The 20,215-nt window shown below is 37.7% G+C and overlaps 2 protein-coding genes across 2 annotated transcripts; one reads left to right on the top strand and one right to left on the bottom strand.

Annotated features, from left to right (window-relative positions):
* Positions 1-12,138: 12,138 nt before the first annotated feature.
* LOC129727948 (glia maturation factor gamma) lies at positions 12,139-14,015 on the bottom strand. Its single transcript, XM_055686256.1, has 3 exons — positions 13,828-14,015; positions 13,654-13,747; positions 12,139-13,463 (listed from the first exon to the last, which is right to left on the bottom strand). Exons 1-3 carry the CDS (start codon positions 13,828-13,830, stop codon positions 13,144-13,146), a joined length of 417 nt encoding a protein of 138 aa, XP_055542231.1. The 5' UTR covers positions 13,831-14,015; the 3' UTR covers positions 12,139-13,143.
* A 705-nt stretch (positions 14,016-14,720) lies between these two features.
* LOC129731724 (exocyst complex component 3) lies at positions 14,721-19,325 on the top strand. The gene is made up of 3 exons (XM_055691947.1): positions 14,721-15,796; positions 15,854-16,618; positions 16,676-19,325. The coding sequence occupies exons 1-3, from the start codon at positions 14,825-14,827 to the stop codon at positions 17,150-17,152; spliced, it is 2,214 nt and encodes a 737-aa protein (XP_055547922.1). The 5' UTR covers positions 14,721-14,824; the 3' UTR covers positions 17,153-19,325.
* Positions 19,326-20,215: the final 890 nt, after the last annotated feature.

Genomic DNA, 20,215 nt, shown 5'->3' with positions numbered 1-20,215 from the left:
TTTTTTACTTCTAAAATTTTGAAGAGCTTGCCCCCCCCTCTATTTGAAATTCTGGCTACGCCCATGAAGGTTAGTATCTTGCCTGGTCAATATCCGACAGTGTCCGCAAATTTTAAGAATATCCAATTCCATTTGCGGAATGTATGTCAGGTTAACCTCACCAGTAGTCCCCATTCACATGCTGTATCTCTGAACCATTAGCTTCCAATTTGAAGGGATTTCACGCAAATTTGGCTATAAATCACAAAAACAATCTATATGACTGTTTGAAAAAAGCCTAATATTTTGCATCTTTATCTTAATTTTGTTAATAGACCACTTTGGTCCTTTTTAAAAAGACGTATAGTCTTTTGAGATTTCCCGTATGTGAAGTTGCTTGATTTACCGATGTCACAAAGTTTCACTGAAATCTGAGAAGGTTAGCGTAAAATTCGTCATTTAAGTACCCCGTAGCGTATCATACAGTAGTATAAAACCTATCAGATCCTCCAAGGTACGGTTATTGAAGACGAGCTTAGAAATTATCGTTAGACACACCAGCTAAGCTAACAAGTGCGACGAAATTAATACCAACTGATTTATGTGTATCCACGCAGCAGGTCCATCGTGTTTATTTGACGCGTTGTCAGGCGCGTATAAATTTGCATTCAATTACAATTTATGAAATCTCTAACTCATATAACCTTGTGGCTTTCAAATTATGATGCTCATATAAAATATGGTTGCATAACTGAATTATGCCAGTATTCTCCATAAGGTAGTATCGTCTTATGGTAAACATGAATTATGCATCTATTTGTTTTTAATCAATGTTTACCTTCATTTAAAGTCTAGTGATGGTCATTGGTGGAATGCTTATTCATAACGATATTTTGCAATTTACCTCCTTTCATAAACGCGGTTGCGTTATAGAAGGAATGACTGTGACATGTCTAATTTAGACATTTCGTGTAAAACACAAACAACCGATGGATGCAACAAATGGCGTATCAACCGCTGCTGTCCCTCCTGAGGTCGATTGCATTCGTGGCCCGCTCCACTGTTGGACTAACGACGACACCCGCATTCTGAACGTTACTTATCTACGCGCACAGTTGTGCCTGATTTGGTATGACGCCTGTCAGCCTTGGCTTCGACTATGCACCGCTACCGCCCAATCTTTCAGCTTCATTATATAGATTCGCTGAACCAGGAGTTAGTATACGAGCATCGATTTGAGAACAGAGATTGCCTTCGTATTGAACAGTGCGGTGCCGGTGGCACGTCGTACGGCTATCGCATTAGTGTCTCACGATGATTACGCAAACTATCGACTGAGTAAACCGAACAGTAGGCGCTAACGCATCAACTACCGGTATCGCACATGCCGATCGACTATTTTGCTCGCTAGGGGATCGGCTGTACCACGGTGAGCTAAAAGTCTATGGCGGTATTATGAATGGCATGCATTTAAATCTGTAGTGTATACGTTTATTCCTTTACGCTGACGTTATAGGCGTTACGTAGAAAAAAAAATTCACTTTTTTTCACTAAAAATTTCAAATTTTATTTTTAGGAAAAATAGTTGACAGCGCAAATTAACACCAATGTTATGTACTGAGTCGCTAACAGCACCGCTAATTTCCAATTTTTGAAAGCTTCTCACTAGAAAACTAACCTTTGAGTTAACCGCTAAATTATTAGATTTAATTCACAGCAATAGATGGATTTTGACATATCTGAAACGTGATGAACCAAGTTGAGACACATGGTAAACAAACCGCGTGCCAAAACGCTAGTGATTTTATTGTGGCGTCATATATTTTTAGTTGTGTGAAAGTGTCTGGTTCTGTGCCAAACAATCGACATTTGCGGAAATTTAAAGAAAACAGCCAATAAAGCGCATCGAGAGTTGTTCTAATAAAAAAACGTACCATAATTGTTCCCGTGGCTTAAAAGACAATATTTTCGTTATTGATAACTATACGCGTGAAGGACGGCCAAAAACCTCCAAAAGCGGCGAATTGGAGAAATTGATCGATGAGGATCCATGCCGAACGCAGGAACAGCTTGCTCCGGTATGTACATTAGGGTGGGACAAAAAAAAAGTTAGCTCCCATGCACTTTTCGTGTTCCTTATGGGTCCCATAACAACTGTGTAACTTTTCAGATCGATCGGTGAAACGCCCGATTTGCGCCCGATTTTTAAAGTTTCCATACAATTTTATATGAAAAAATTCACTTTTTCAATACTTATTCTCTAGAGATGTCCAGTTGGCTGTTAAAAATGTATCAATACATGTTATTTGTAGGAAATTTTCCTGGAAAAACTCTTCTAAAGACAGTTAGGCGCTACGGTACTTGTAGAAACAGCTATTCACCCCAAACTGATTGAATGTCTGACGGACGGCTCACCATTGGAGTTTTCCAGCAACACTGCTACAGCATGCTGCTAATGCAAACTTGAGAAATAATTTCGCGTGGAATTAATTTTCAAAGTGTGATTTTTGCTCATAGTATCTTCGGGGAAGCCTACAAGATAAATTTAAGCGGTATCATTTCTTATCACATGGTTGAATTTGCAACAGCAGCATGCTGCAGCAGTATTGCTTGTAAAATTCAATGGTGAGCCGTTCGTCAGATATTCATTCAGTCTGGGGTGAATATCTTTTTTCAAAAGCAAAGTAGCGCCTTACGATCTTAAGAAGAGTTTTTCCCAGGAAAATTTCCTATAAATATCATGTATTGATATATTTTTTGGAGCCAACTGGACATCTCAATAGAAAAAGTTTTGAAAAAGTGGATTTTCCCATATAAAATCGTATGGAAACTTTAAAAATCGGGCGCAAATCGGGCGTTTCACAGTTACACAGTTGTTATAGGACCCATAAGGAACACGAAAAGTGCATGGGAGCGAAAAAAATAACACCATCGCTTTTTTCCCATATAGCCGTGTCCCAGTCTAATGTACATGCGAATGTACATGCTGCGAAGGTTTTGCTTTTGTATTTAGTGGTGACAGATCGGTGCTTTTGCAGTTGTTGAAGACGAATGAAACCATCACTAGGTAACGATATCAATTTCAGTTGCTGCGATTAAGCCGATCACTGAGTGAAAAACGGCCACAATACGAGCAGAGGTACAAAAAGGTGTTTCCGTTACATGAAAATGCTCGGCCTTAAGCTATAGTTCAGTCGAAACCCGCCTAATAATAGCTCAATCAACTGTAAATCAGCAAAATTGTTGGTTGAGATGGCCTTGCAGTTCTGTTCATTTGAAGATATCAAAAAATAGTTTGATTCGTGAAAGGAAAATCGGACAAAGTTGTAGCTAGTGATGGGCAGTAACTTGAATGATTTATAGGTGACTATTTTTTCAAAATAAAGTTGCATTTAAAAAACAGCGAGTTGCGCACCAAATATTTCAGACCGTGAGTTCATATTTTACTTGAATATTTAGTCACACTTGAAATGAAATTTAAAGTAACGTTTTCTTTCACGTGTTCTCTGTGGAAATGTAAAAGGATTTGTTGCCAGACCATACCTCTTTTCCATACTTGCGTTGCTTTTAGAGTTTATGAACGTTTTACAATTAAAGTGGTCGGATTTTTAAACAATAACTCATCCAAAAATTCAAGTCCCCCTACCTCTTATTTTCCAAGTTCGCATTTCAAAGCTCATATAGAAAAGGTGAAAGAGGATTTCCCATATCCCCCCAAATTAAAAATAAAAGTCGAGTTAACTGCGCACTTATTTCAATCTTTCATCTGTTTCTACATTTTCGTTACTTTAAGAGTTCACTTTTATAAAGTAGGAGAGAACCGTACAAGACGCACCAGTTGGGTAAGATGGCCAATGCTAGTAATTCCCCAAAATACTTACACATGTGGCTTTTCATGACTAATTTCTTCGCTTTTCTCATAAAAACCCAGCTTCTCTACTGTTCTCATATAAAAAGTGTGCCATAATAACTAAAATACTCAAAAAACTGTACAATTGACTGTGGCTCTGTCCAACATGTAATTATTCATGAATTTTATTTAAGCTTTTATGATTAACTGACTTGTAAATAATACAAAAAACTTTGGTTCCCCTAAACTTTACACTTTTGGAGTTTATAATACTATGAGCATTTCAAATTATTTCACTAACTTTCGTCAACTTTGACCTAAAAACAATCAAAATTAAAATTGGGACAGAATGCACTACGAAGAGCTTGCAGGAGATTGCTTGACAACTTAGAGCATGTTCCATTATTTTTTATTTTACTTTCGAGACTTCAAGCGCTTCTCACTTCGCGTGCTGATTTCTGCTAGTGGCATATTAGCCTACTGCTTTGGAGCGTACTGAGCTTTGTTGTGCGTTTTGGTCACGGGTTTGTTTGGCGGCAATGGTAATTTTTACCAAAAAAGACATTGAAATCGAGTATTTTATAATAAACTTCGTCATAAACATACAATAAATAGATCCTACAATCATCCTACACGTTCAATGTCGCTTTGAAATGATTTGAAGCGCTGTAAATCGCGCAAATGCTTAACTGGTACGTTTTGTACAATCCTCCCCTATATACTTGCACACTTGCTGGGGCATCTTATACATTCACCCTAGCTTAATAGTGTCTTCGGAACAATTGTTTGTATGAATAACCCGCATAATCGCAAATTGTCAAAAAATATGAAAAATTTACTACACTAAAAATGAAAAAAATATTTTTTTTTGTGTTAAGAGATAGAGGGTTATTTTATTCAGAAAAGTTGTAGAAGATTCAAACGTATGAAACTTTGTTGAACAAATCCTATCTTTTTTCGGTGCAAAGTTATAAAATATATTACATGGAAATTACCTAAAAGTTAGTTTTTTTACTTAACTTTCGTTAGCTGCATTTTTCACGAAGGTGTTGTTCGGAGGAATTGTTAGGGCATACAAAACACACATTTTTGCCAAAGACGATGTATCCAAAGGGCCGAATGGCATATATCACTCGACTCAACTCGACGAGCTGAGCATTTTCTGTATGTGTGTGTGTGTGTGTGTGTGTGTGTGTGTGTGTGTGTGTGTGTGTGTGTGTGTGTGTATGTGTGTGTGTGTGTATGTGCAGATTTTTATTCTCACTCACTTTTCTCAGAGATGGCTGGACCGATTTTCATGAAATCAATTGCAAATGAATGGTCTTGTTGCCCCATAAGACCTTATTGAATTTTATTATAATCGGATTTATAGTTTAGAGGTTATGTTTAAAAATGTGAAAATCATGAAACATCAATATCTCAGAAACTACACAACTGATTTTAACAAAATTGGTCTCAAAAGAACGGGCTACCTAGAAAACTCTTAAGTTTTGAATTTCATAAAGATTGAACTAGTGGTTCAAAAGTTATGAAAAGAAACGTGTTCTGAAGACTGTTTAATCTCACTCATGTTTCTCAGAGATGGCTGTACCGATTTTCATAAAATCAGTGTCAAATGGAAGGTCTAATTGCCCCATAAGACCCTATTGATTTGTTTTGCAATCGGACTATTGCTTTGCCTGTTATGTTTAAAAATGTGAAATCCAGCTATGCAAAGGAACATATTCCGAAGACTACTTGGACTCACTCACTTTTCTCAGAGATGGCCGTCCCGATTTCCACAAAATGAGTGTCAAATGAATGGTCTAGCTGCCTCATAGCACCCTATCGAATTTTACTGTAATCGAACTGTAACTTCATTTGTAATGTGCCGACTTGTGAAAATCACGAAACTTCATTATCTCAGAAACTACACAACCGATTTGATTATTATTATCAGATGAGCGGGCTAGTTAAGGGTTAACTGATGAATTATGATTGAACACGTGGTTTCAAAGTTTGACTGCCCTACACGTTCCCATTTCATTTGATTATAATCGAACTTAAGCAACCGTTATGTATTAAATTGTTAATAAAACAACGAAAGTCTATTATCTCAAAGATTACATGACTTATTTGAACATAACTAGTGTAATACGAACAAGTCATCTCTCAAACTTACAAATAACAAACTTCATAACAATTTGATATGTGGCTCAAAAGTTATGGAAAGAAGAGAAATTCAAAGACTATTTAAAACTCTACCAGCTTTGATCGATATATGTGGCCTCAACATAATTTAAATGTGGTGTCGTACTATTTGAACGTTCCAAGTTCATTGATTCCTTGCGGTTTGTTTGTAGTCTGCAAATGCACGACGAATCGGCCATAGGATATGATCAAAGTCAAATAACAAATCGTTTGAATGATTGGTTTAATCGAAATGACAACTTCCTCGTCTTTTGGCTTCTGTACATCGCCTTAATTCTGAATATATTCATATTGGGTGGTATTCTGTCATTATCAGCAGACTTTCTGGCATCAATCTGACACCGGAAATACCCATATTGGGAGGTATTTTTGGTTTTTATTCCAGAAACTAAAAGTGGTCGTCTTCAAATTCAAAATAGTGTCCAGGGTCAATGTTTGGTTTCTATGCATCATCACGTTAACGGAAATATCCATATTGAGTATTATTCGGTCATTTCCGACTGTTGCCTATAAGTTGCCATTTAGCAATTCAAAATGGTGCCTGAGGTCAATTGTTAGCTCCTTGCATCATTCTGGTTCCAGAGATACTCATATTGGATAGTATTTGTTTATTTTAGGCTGTTTTTCACAAACCGGTAGTCGCCATCTTGGATTTCAAAATGTTATTTAGGATACTGGTTAAAGAAAAACTCATCACGGTGCTCCCACAGACCGTTATTATAAAAAAAATGCACCAAAGAATCTGAGTACACCATTCGATTCGTTATGACGTCCAGAATGTCTGGTCAAAATTTCAAAATCATCGTACGGTACATTTTTGAGTAATGCCCTTTTGAAGGTCGTAAAGTATAAAAAAAGTGATATAAAAACGACGAAATACTTATTGTAGAGCACGTTTTCAACCACCATTTTATGAAATTATTTTCCAAAATAGTTTCTACACATTCCAAGGATTATATTTCAAGACATTAACAATTGGTGGAAAGATTTATTTGTGAATCCCACAGTGCACAGTGGTCTAAGCTCGAAAAATCGTGATCTTCCTAGATTTGACTGTGAAAATTGATTTTATGTACTCAATGTCTTCAGCAGAATTGTTCCAGAAAACAAGGCCTTACTTTTGGCGTTTTCAGTTTTTCGATCAATCCACCTAACAGTTACATAAAAAAAATATTTTTTCTAATTTCCAATATACTAGATTGTTTCCTTCAGCAAAGTTATGGAGAATTTTAAAAGAAAAACAATTGTTGAATACTGCGATGTCCTATCTGTACGTTGGACACGACAAAATAGAGTTTTTTGTGGAACACCCCTCCTTAAAATCAGTTTTTTGTCTATAACTTTTTCTATGATTGTCAAAACAATAAATTTTATAAAGTCTTGAGAGAATCTTAGTTGAATGAATAAAATCTTAGATTATTTTGCATTGTTTTGACCATTACAGACAAAATTATAGACAAAAAACTGACTTTACGGAGGGGTGTTCCACAAAAAACTCTAGTTGTTCGTGTCCAACGTACAGATAGGACATCGCAGTATTCAGCAATTGTTTTTCTTTTAAAATTTTCCATAACTTCGCTGAAGGAAGCAATCTGGTATATTGAAAATTAGAAAAAAATATTTATTTTATCTAACTGTTAGGTGGATTGATCGAAAAACTGAAACCGCCAAAAGTAAGGCCTTGTTTTATGGAACAATTTTGCTGAGGACATTGAGTACATAAAATCAGTTTTTCACAGTCAAATCAAGGACGATCACGATTTTGCGAGTTTAGACCACTGTGCACTGTGGGATTTTCAAATAAATCTTTCCACCAATTGTTAATGTCTTGAAATCTAACCCTTTAAATGTTTAGAAACTATTTTGGAAGTTATTTCATAAAATGGTGGTTGAAAAACGTGCTTTACAATAAGTATTTCGTCGTTTTTATATCGCTTTTTTGTACTTTACGACCTTCAAAAGGGCATTACTCAAAAATGTACCGTACGATGATTTTGAAATTTTGACCAAACATTCTGGACGTCATAACGAATCGAATGGTGTACTCAGATTCTTTGGTGCATTTTTTTTTTCATAATAATGGTCTGTGGGAGCACCGTGTCATATAAGGTGATATTTGGTCACTTTGGACTGTTTTTCAGAAGCCGAAAGTCGTCATTTTGGACTTTAAAATTGCCTGTGAAATCAATTTCTATCATCTGGGCGTAATTCTGGTTCCGAAAACATTCATATTGAATGGTATTTGGTCATTTCCGGCTGTTTGCCAGACACCGGAAGTCACCATCTTAAAATTCAAGATTGTGTCTGTGATCAATTTTTAGCATCTTTCTGGTTCCAGAAATACTAATATTTAATGGGAATCGTCCATTTCAGGCTGTTTTCCAGAAACCGGAAGTTGCCATCTTACAATTAAAAATGTTGTCTGAAGTCGATTTGTGGCTCCAGTGCATCATTACGGTTCCGGAAATACCCATATTGGGTGGTATTTGGTCATTTGCCGCTGTTTTTCCGACACCGGAAGTTGCCATTTTGGATTTCATAATGGCATTTTGAGACAATTTCTGAATTTTGAACGGCATACTGGTTAAAGAAAAACTCATATTGGGTGGTATTTGGTCATTTTCTGCTGTTCTCAGAAACCGGAAGTCGCCATCTTAGAATTTAAAATACTATCTGTGGTCGATTTTAGCTCCTGTGTATTATTTTAGATCCGGATATTATTATATTGGGTGGAAATCGGCCATTTTCGGCTGTTTTCCAGAAACCGGAAGTTGCCATCTTACAATCCAAAATGTTGTCTGAGGTCGATTATGGAACATATTTGTTACCACTAAAAACATTCACCTGCCAATATGGTTCCATTTAGTTGATTAGTTCGCGAGATGTGCAGAAATTTGTGGAGAAACATGTACTTCCAGAAGAGGGAGGGGCGTCAAACCATTATGGACATATTTGTTACCTCTAAAAACATTCACATACCAAATTTGGTTGTATTTTCTTGATTGGTTCTTGAGCTGTGCGAAATTTGTGTTTCATTTTCATGGGATCTCTCCCTTATAGAAGAGGGAGTCCGGTTTTAAACTATTATGTACATATTTGTTACCACTAAAAACATTTACCTGCCAAATTTTGTTCCATTTGGTTGATTAGTTCTCGAAATGTGCACAAATTTGTGTTTCATCCAACTATTATGGACATATTAGTTACCTCTTAAAACATCCACATGCCAAATTCGGTTTCATTTGCTTGGTTTGTTCTTGAGTTGTGCAGAAATTTATGTTTCATGTGTATGGGACCCCTCCCTTCCAGAAGAGGGAGGGGTCTCAAACTATCATAGGAACCTTTATCGGCACCAAAAACCCCTACATACAAATTTTCACGTCGATCGGTTCGGTAGTTTTCGGGCCTATATGGATCAGACAGACAGACAGACTTGCTGCATTTTTATATGTAAAGATTACAACATCAATATTTTAGAACCTAAAGAGTGAATATACATTTATTGGATTGAAGCGTTCATGTAAATCTATTTTTACAAATAAAAAATTGAATGAGAAAGGCTGGGTCTGACCGCTAGGTGGATTAGTTTAGGTTTTTGTGTTAGGAGGTAGAAGAATGGCTTATTCGGCAAAGTTTAAGAACGTGCAAAACAATGAAACTTTGCTGAACAAATAAAATACCTAACTTCATTGGGTGCAGAGTTACAGAGTATTTTTTATAAAAGTTACCTAAAAGTTAGTTTTATGTACTTAACTTTTGTTAGTTACATTTTACAAGAAAACGTTGTTCTAAAGAAGCATTTGGGCCTACAAAACACACGTTTTTGTAGAAGGCCACACATCTCCAGGACTTTTCTTTACGAAGTCGGGCACATTTCAGCATATTTTTTCGATAACTTTAACAACGTATATTGTGGCCTTAATCAGTATTGTTGTTTCGCAGGGAAGCCATTCTCGTCCATAATTTTCCATTGCTTTACATGGTCGATAGTGTCGTAAGCGGTCTTAGAATCGATGAATAGGTAATGCGTGGAGACTTGGTATTCGCGACACTTCATAGAGATCTGCCACAGTGTAAAGATTTGGTCCGTTGTCGATCGCCCATCCAACAAACCCTCTTGATAACTTCCCACAAAGCTTCGTGCTAGCGGCGAAACACGCCAGAAGATGATCTGGGAGAGCAATTTGTAGGCTGCGTTGACAATCGTAATCGCTTGGTAGTTCAGACATTCCAACTTGTCGCTTTTCTTGTATATTGGGCAAATTACTCGTTCCTTCCACTTCACTGGTAGCTGTTTTGTATCCTAAACCGTGACTTTCAGCTGATGCAGACAGGAAGCCAGCCTATCCGAGCCCAGCTGGATAAGCTCCGCTGCGGTGTCATCCTTTCCAACTGATTTTTTGTTCTTGAGCTGCTTGATAGCATCCTTAATTTCACTTATCGTGGAAGCGGTATGTCTTACTCATCTGCTGTACTGTGCAAAGTCGTTCCTCCTACCGTCTTGGTCCACTGCCTCTGTGTCATTCAGGTGTAGTGCTGCTCTCACTTGCCGATCATATCACGTTCATCCTTAAAGATTCCTCCATCTTTATCCTGACACATTTCAGCTCACAGCACAAAGCCTACGCAGGATGCGTTTATTTAGTATCTTGTTCGCCGTTTTCAAAAATATTGAAAAAATGGCAGATTAAAAATAGGAAATGACCGAAGCACATAGAAATGGTGATTAGATAGGAGTGCTGCGAAGCTTCTGCAGAAGCAACGGCTTCTGAGCTAGAATTTTCTGAATAAAACCTATGCCAAAATGCATACCGTTGTAGTTGTTGGAACGGTCCATGCGTAGGAACCATTCGGCGTCGGTACTCTTCAGTCGGAAATCTTCCTGTCCTCGAACCGATTCGCAAGCCCTTTCAAAGTCGTTCAACCATCTTTCCAGCATGAATCTGCACCTGCAAACATTGAAACTAAACAACGGAAGTAAGAGAATAATCCCAAACACTTATTCAACTGTTAAGCAGTCGGTCGGAAATGGCAGGCTTTTGATTGCCTCGATGAGGTAATCGTTTGGTTTTATCCACTTTTCACTGTCTGCAAAGTCTAGAAACTCGATTTCAGTGAAGCAAAACTGACATTTCTTCATCCTAATGTCTAAATGTCTCAAATAATCTTAAATCTAAATGTCGAAAAACATTTTTTAGTCCTTAAGACAATCGGAAATGAATACGAGAAATTGCTCTTCGAGTATGCTATCAACTTCAACTCTATCGGAATACAATAACCGTCTCGGACCGAAACTAATTGGTGTCTAATTGGATGTCAGTTTTAACCTCATTTCGTAAGAATGTTCTCGAACCGGAATTCCCACGTAATTCTCATTGATCACTTTGAGCAGCTCGAGTTGATGGACTTCTTCCAGCTTTGGATTAATCGGAAATTCGCCTATTATGTCGAATGCATAAATTTCCGGAAAGGCAGTCCCGGTAGAACCAGTTTTTCAGTTCCGAAGTGTTGCTAGCGGAATGGGAGTAACGGATGATACGAAATTGTGTAGTCGGAATTGTATACGGTCCATATAGTCAAAGGTACTGAGCTAAAACAAATGGAGCCGACAAATGCCAGTCCCGACCGCTAAAAGAAGAAGAGGAAGGAATCGTATATACTCCACTAATTAACCACCAAAAGTAGGGAAAATTACACTACCAATTTAGCTCTTGTTTGAGTAATGTGGATGTAATGTAATTTTCATTACGATGGTTTACTGGGATCAAAAGCTTAGGAAAGCACTTTCAGATGCGATTCCCGAAAGATTGTTATACGGTGCGACTTTTTCGCGATGTAGTACGCGTGAAGGACGTCCAAAACCATTCAAAACCGCCGAATTGAAGAAACTGTTCGATGAAGATTCATGTCAAACGCAGGAACATTTTGCTTCGGTATTACAAGCTCGTCAAGCTATTTCCAGATTAAAAAAAAGCTTAGGGTCTTAACGATTCAGTCATCAACTTGGAGACAACAACTGGAGTCGAGTCGAGTTAATCGACTTACTCAGAGAATTAGGGCCTTTTTACATTTTGAGTCACTCGAAACCATTTAGTGGAGTCGATTTAAACAAATAAATATAAAGTTTTCCTTCACTCCAATATCGGAGTTCTTTATTTTAGTGATATATTTTATGTTTAGGATTGCTATTCTGGTCAATGTACCGGTAAAGACTTATATAGTAAGCATATGCACTAACTTGTACTTAAATCTTCTAACGCGCGTTTAAATATCCTGTTGGGTTACGCCTCGATGATACACTGATAGGTATAAATCATCGCCGGAAAGTGGTTGCTTAGAACGATATATAAAATTTCGATGTTGTAAATCTATGGTGTAGAAAAAGCCTCAATTCGTTTTTCAGACATCGCAGCTGATATTATTGTTGTTAAAAGTCAGATTGGAATCTCGTTGGCTCCAGCGAAAAAAAAAAATTAATTGTCAATTATTGGCTGTATTTTGTGTAGCGACTTCCTATTATTACTTGTACTTTATAATATCGCTATAAAATTTGTGACAACTATAAACATAAACTGTGATGTATTGCAGAAAGAAATCATTCACATATTTTTGCGTTAAAGGCTTTACTACTGTTCTAAGCTGTTCTGATCTACGCACTAATGGGTTCTATTATTCCGTATACATATATAAGCAAAAGGTCTATCTGTATCAAATTGTGGCATATGACTATTTCCAATGATTGAATATTTTACCTCACCATACAAACAGTGTTTTTTACGTTAAAATGGAACCACACATTTGTTTAGTGTGCGTTATAACTATTTTATGGAAAATAAAAGATATTAATTATAATTGCAAAATTTATAACCAGGAATAAAATGCGTTCATCACAGAACTGGTCTTGATGCGATTGATAATACCAAGCTTAGATTTGTCTTTCGTGGTTAAACATTACACAAATTCGCACAAATAAACTGTACTTTGTACAGGTTACAGCCAACGTCATAAATCATTCGTTTGAGAATATATATATTTTAGGAAGAAATAAATCGTATGCTCCAATGAATAGTGCTTGGCAACTTTTGGCTTTTACAAATCTAGAGTGTCTTTTTCTGTGGCGGAATTTACTTTAGTTTTTCCTTCAACCAGTCCTCAGTCATATCGTCAAGTTCGCGAATTTCGTAGTATCTCGTCAAATCGGCCTCCCGCTGCAGAGCCATACGCGTTTTGGCGTACAGCATGCACAATTCCATTTGGCTGTCGCGAGGAGTGTAAAATATAAAACACATCGGATAGGATATTCGCGAGTCGTCGTGGACCATTTTATAGCTGTAGATTATGTAACGCGGCTGGTGACTCGGCAGCTGCTCCTGCAGATCCTCCACGGATACGTCATCTAGCAGCTCGTCCACGGTAACCAGCTGCTTTTCGCGGTCAATTTTTACTAAAAATAATTAGTGCTAATTACATTTCCAGTTAAGCTTAAATTAGGTAAAATATTTCTTTAAAAAAATTCACCAGTAATATTTATAATACTGTTTCTCTCCAGCTTGGTGGAATTTTGAATGCATGCAATGAATGAATCACAGCTCGTATCGATAGCTTGTCACTCCCCTATCTAATACTATACTTACAAATAAGTGCCGTATTAGTTGCGTTACGGCGAAATCGAAACTTGCTAATTTCTTCTTTGGCCTCCAAACTAATGTCACAAATCTGTGCTTCAGTCTATTGTGAAAGAAACAATACATTAGGTATGCAGTGATGTTCGCGGAAGTTGCCAATTAAACTTAACAAAATATACTTACCATCTCGTTTCTGAATGCAGCTGAACCAAATAAAAGCAAAACTAGCCCGCAGAAAACGTGATAAAATGCAATCGAAAGCAGAATGCAAAACTGATAAGATTATGCGACGAATAATGTTTTCTGCGTCCGATATAAACTCTTTGTGGTTGATCACCCTTGTTAACCAAAGCACAAGCGAAGCGAACTGAAGAGTGTGTGTGTGTGTATGCAAGCATGTCAACACGAATACGTTCGCAGTTGAAGGTGATGTTTTCCTGGTGGGGATTATTTAATCGCTACGTAACAATGTCTTCATTACACCTCAGAAAAGAAGAGTGAAATTATTTTTGTCAAATTTACCATAACACCAAATTGCATCTAATCGATTCTGTTGCAAAAACAAATATCAATGTCTCGGTGTAACTTAATGAGAGATATCAGCGATGTGGAAAAAAAAGTATTCATCGAGGATGATTCCAGAGAGTTGATCCAACCATTCTTGAGATTTTTCATCATTCTGGTAGTACACGAAAAGATTATCTGGTTTGATGAATTCTCCTTTATCTGCGCTTTTTACGAAGTTTACAGCTGGTCTCGAGGTACGATGCTGGCCTAACAAGCCAGTCGCCGTAGGTTCGAGTCTAGGTTCGGGAGAGACTGTTAGTGTAAGTAGGATCGTAGCGCTAGCCCCGCAATTGTCCTGTACACTTTACAGTTGGCTGCGAAATCTGTGTATAATAAAACAGAAGGTCAAGTTTCGAATCGGAATGTAGCACCAAGCCTTTGCTTTGCTTTACTTTTTAAATTGATGAGTATTATTTGAGTGCGATAGTTCTGAAAACGTTCTTTCCCAGTGTGCCATCGTACTGTGTCAACCGCGAACGTGCTCCGTTTTATAAATGTCATGACTCTTGACTGGTGATCATCAAAAACTAAAAACAAACTGTTTGGCATTTGGGAGAACATAAAATTTATTAACTGTTTTTTGCAGATTGCTGTGCTCACTAAATCTAACAGGATGGATTTAAAACAGATTGACGAAGAAGCTCGATTGGCGGCTATCAAAGAAATAAAAAATATGTTCCAGAGGCCAGGACAGCTGGAAAAAGTAGATCAATATCGGCATAGAGTGTATCGAAAAAAAGTGTCCATAGAAGCTATGTTGAAAACCTGCATGCAAAATCAAACCGATGATGTGAAAATCGGCGTTAAAAAGCTGCAATCGGCTCTGGAGGACATTGGTGAGGTAGATCAACAAACTAAGGAGGCAATTTCCCAGTTAACGGACGTTCCTTCGATCTACGATGCATTGGAAGCAGTCCGGGATGAGAATGCAAAGCATTCGCAGTACATGACCGCGATGGAGAATTTGAAGCATATATTTACTGTTCAGTCAAGTGTTGCAAAAACAATGCAATGGATTGAAGAGGATAAACTGTTACACGCGCATCAGTGCCTATCGGATTTAGAAAACTCGCGGGATGATTTGCTATTTGAGTTACATAAACTTCCAAAGCAGAACGCTCATGATAAAATTACGCTCAAGCGTTACTTTGAAAAAGTGGAAACGGTTTCCACTACTCTCGAGAAAAAAATACGATTGATTCTACAACGAACACTCAACACAGTACGAAAAGAACCCACTGTAATTGTTACCGCACTGAGAATTATCGAACGAGAGGAAAAGTCGGATGCATTCGCTCTGCAACAACAGAAACAAACCGGATTCATTCCGCCAGGGCGACCGAAGGAATGGCGTAAGAAAGCCTTGCAAGTTCTCAATGAAGCAGTTATTCAGAGGATTGAGGGTTCAAAATTAGAGGAACGCGCTGACAACAAACTGTGGCTCGTGCGCGATTTGGAACTAACTAGACAATTTATCCTGGAGGATTTACGCGTCGTCAAGTCATTATGTGTTCCCTGTTTTCCGCCCCATTACAATATTTTGCAAGAGTACGTTAATATGTATCACAATGCATTGTCGAAATATGTAGGTTCTTGTTAGTAATAGGTTAAAACATATTCAAAACAATCTATATTCTTTCAGCTTGAGGAACTAATCCAGATGGGTTTGGAAGGTAACGAATATGTTACAATACTGTCATGGATTATGAACACGTATCCAGGACGCGAACTGATGCAGCATCCGGATCTACAGATTGACCTTACGGGTGTGGGTCCTCTAGTAGGCGCTCCGGTTCTTAAGGGAATGGAAGCTGCATATCTCAAAACTATGGAGCGGAATTATCTTGATTGGATGACCAAGACATTGGAAACGGAAAAAACCGACTGGATTAACGGCGTCCCTGCAGATACCGCCGATCAGTACTATCATACGTCAGCGCCCGTCATCATTTTCCAAATGATTGATCAAAATCTTCAGGTTACAAACACGATTCATTCCGATTTAACGTTCAATGCTTTGATTTTGAGCATTCAACAAGTGATAAAGTATGGTCACAACTATCGCACAGCAATAATCGAGTACAAGGAAAGGCATTTTCGAGATCGCAGCCTGGCACCTTTCTTTACGCAGCATATTATCACAATTGTGAATAATTGTGCTCAGATCATAGAGCTTGCGCAGCAGATGAAACAACTTTATTGGCCGAAATCCAAGCCGCAACATTATGAAGAGTTTGGTCGCCTTCTAACGACCTATCAAACGCTAAGAGACGAGGCTGGCCGATTTCTGCTAGAGGAAGCGTTTTTGGATCTGGAAGTTCACTTCAATGATTTGTTTACTGCTAAATGGGTCACTTCAACAGTCTCAGTTGACACAATTTGTGTCACGCTGGAAGATTACTTTCAAGTAGGTATGTTTGCTTTCACAAGTTAAAACAGTTACTCATTTATCTCATTATTGTAGGACTATAATCATCTTCGAGCTACAAATTTCGAGTACGTAATAAGCGAAGCCCAACGGCTGGTTGCTAAACGATACATTAAAGCAATGTTATCGAAACGGCTAAGCAAAACACGCCAAGAATGTGACGTCCTTGCAAAGAAGGTGAATAAGGAAGCGAAGCAGATCAAAATATTCTTCGAGAAAGTTGCACCGAACGTATCGAAGAATGATTCTCCCATCGACGTCATCTCGAATTTAGCAGGTTTGCTCACCTGCGACGCAGAAATGCTGGTGCTGGATTTACACACGCTTCTGTCCAGTTATCCGTCGCTGACGGAGGACCATGTAGTACGATTGTTCTACTTGCGAAGTGATTTTAAAGCAAGTGAGGTTAAGGAAAAAGTACATGATGCGATTGTGTCGAAGAAAACAACTGTTAGTCACGACAAGCAGGATAGCATTTTCAAGGAAATCGTGTTTTCCGATAAATTGTGGTAAAGAGAGATGTTCCTGAGAATTGGAGCTAAACACGAATGTGAAATTAAATTTCTTCAAGTTTGCATGGAGTCTGACACGAAACGCTTGTATTGTATTCAAACGGTAAAAATATATCATTTTTAAAATCGATTTATTAGTTATGTCATAAGTGAATTATACAAAATATTTATAGTGACATAATAATTAAGACTCATATTTTCTAAATCGTTACAAATGATTATTACCCAAGTAAGAAAGAATATTATCATGATATAAATCATGTTTATAAATACTATGATATTATTCAAATTGCCTCAATAATATATATAAAAATGAAATACATAAAAAATCACAAGAAGGTTGTATGCAAAGCCACGACCGCAAGGTTGAAGTAGAATACTTTTACAAGAAAGATAACCCAGCTGCTTGCGTGTCAGTCATTTTGACGTAGAACTACGTTTTTCTTTAGCCTACCATATAGGGATGTAAATAGGAAAACAATTAACGAAAAGGGGACGAAAAATGTCCCTTTTTAAATGCTTATAAATCGGTTTGTTTTCAACCGATTTCCTTGATTCGTGCAGCAATTGATTGGAAAATTATACACGCATCCACCCAAATGTAGAAAAGTGTTGATTGATTATGCGAACTATTGTACTATTGACAATTGTCAAGCCTTGTTGAAACGAAAATAACGTCCTCTGATTGGTCGCTTGCTGCCTCTCCCTAAAAAGGTCGACAGAATAGTATAACTAGTTAGCCACATCGTAGCGAATTGCGGTAGTAGCAGCAGCGGGTTGCGCCAGTAAACAAATCACATCACGTATCTAAGCAGCAGCGAGGTAGCACCAAACGTCTCGATATGCCAGTTAAGGGCTTCGGTATTCTTCCAGCAATAAAGTTTTGCAATAACACATTCTGTGCTGAATCCAAGAAAAAACAATCTGTTACGGCCGTCTTATTTACTGAATGCGAAAACAGCTTTTACAGATTTTGAACAGCAAAATATCTTTCTCTAGGCAAATAAACAAGTAACTGAAGATTATTTTTTTGGTAATAACACAAACATTGTGCTGAGTTCTAGCAACCAAATTCTGTCGCGATCAAAAAATTTACTTTATTTATTTACCTTATGTCCCCCACTATTGGGGCAGCACAAAAGCTGCGATCAACATAACCGATTTTGAACAACAAACTGTCCTGTTCTGTTAGAACGCCTCAACAAAGGTGATTATTTCGACTTTACAGGAATAAATTGAAGTCGATTCAATAAATCAACATGAACAGAATTTCGTCGTCTCCCAGCTGCTCAGTTGCAACATGATGCAACACGCGAAAGCGAGCAAACAAAATCGCTTGATGTTACAAACCGCAACACAATAATTAATTATAATCGTTGTGTGTGTGAGAGATCACCATCGGTGTTTATTCGCTGTATACAAAAATCAAATGCGAATTGCAGTAGCAGCAGATATTAGCACTCAGCAGTAACAGCGGATTGCAGCGGGTTGCGCCTGTGGCTGCCTTTAAATCAAACAAATCACTTACCCTGTGGTTGGTCACCATGTTCTCACTTCTCAGCGTGTGTCATCAGACTGCCGTTATTGCCCCACTACTATGGCAGCATAAAGGTTGCCTTCAGCAAATCCAATTTTGAGCAGCAAAATGCCATTCTTAAGGCAAATAAACATATATTTGAGGGTTAATCTTTTTTTGACAACTCAAGCGAGCAACCTGTGCTGGATACTAGCAGTTTACTGAAAGTGAAACGGCTTTTACAGCTCGTGTCTTCAGTGTCTTTATTCCCCCACTGTTGAGGCAGCACAAAGCAAGTGTTTGGAGACTTTATGACTCATTAATGAAACACTTACAACAATGCATTTGTTAATAGTGTGGGTAGTTCTACGTCAGTTATGCGGTCGTGTCTTGGATGCAACCTCCTAGTTTTTTCTAGTAAATAAACGTTGACCGTTCATTGGCAGTATTGTAATTTCTTTTTGTCTGATATTTTGAATGAAGTTCATTGAATATTTTTAAATTTTGTGCAAATGAGACGTTGAAGTGCTGCCGAATTTTGATATGCACATTTAAAACGACATCATTAAACGGGAACGGAACAAAGGCTACGGTTATGCAGAACGCGAATGCCGGCGCGATGCGATTCGCCTTACCGTGGTGAAATGTACAGCTCTTTTTAAGGCGAAGTAGAGTTATACATTTCAACAGATTTCGTCTTGCCGAATCGCATCGCGCCATTATTTGCGTTCTGCATGACCGTAGCCAAACACTAAGCGACGCAAACACGTAATGATAATCAGAGTATGCATGTAGATGAAGATAATTAACTTTGGATTATAGCGCAAAACGAGAAAATATTAACTCTTCAAATAATCATTTGTGTTCTTCAAATTTCAGTTGTTCAATTTAATATCCGATGAAATGATTGTTTATTATCTGATGAAGCTCTTATATGGGCCAAATGATGCATTCCCAATTTACTAGGTCCATAACTCTGCCGACCGTGCTTGGGAAAGCGCGGTATAACGACCAATCAGAGGTCGAATTTTGTGTTTTGACAAGGCTTAAGAGTTTTCAATAGTACAATAGTTCGAATGATAAAATTGCAATTTCATGCATTTGGTAGGAATCTTAGAAGATTTTCTAATCGATTGCTGCAAAAACGAAGGAAATCCATCGAAAACTAACCGATTTATTAGCATTTGAAATTTTTCTCACTTTTTTCAGTTTTAGATTTTCATTTCACATCCCTATGTAGCCGAACTTCCTGAGAGAAGTATTCTAATTCAAAATTAAATCTTCATTAATTCATTTGTTGTCCTTATAAGGACAATTGTTCAATTTATCATAGGAGGAAGTGTTTATCTTACATCTCTGTGTTACCTTGGTAGTGAGGACTAAGGCGCACGGTCAACACAATGAGAAAGGTGTTTTCACATTGAAAACTAGACACGGCTTTACTGGAGGAAGTGTTGGCAAATGCATCTACCGCTAATACCACCGCTATCATACGAAAGCGCGTCGTTTCATGTGGGGAATATCAACAACGAAAAATGACGCGCGTCT

Source organism: Wyeomyia smithii, chromosome 3 (assembly GCF_029784165.1).
Source record: "Wyeomyia smithii strain HCP4-BCI-WySm-NY-G18 chromosome 3, ASM2978416v1, whole genome shotgun sequence".
NCBI lineage: Eukaryota > Metazoa > Arthropoda > Insecta > Diptera > Culicidae > Wyeomyia > Wyeomyia smithii.
The sequence above is the reverse complement of the archived record's forward strand: the minus strand, read 5'-3'. Positions and strand labels throughout refer to the sequence as shown.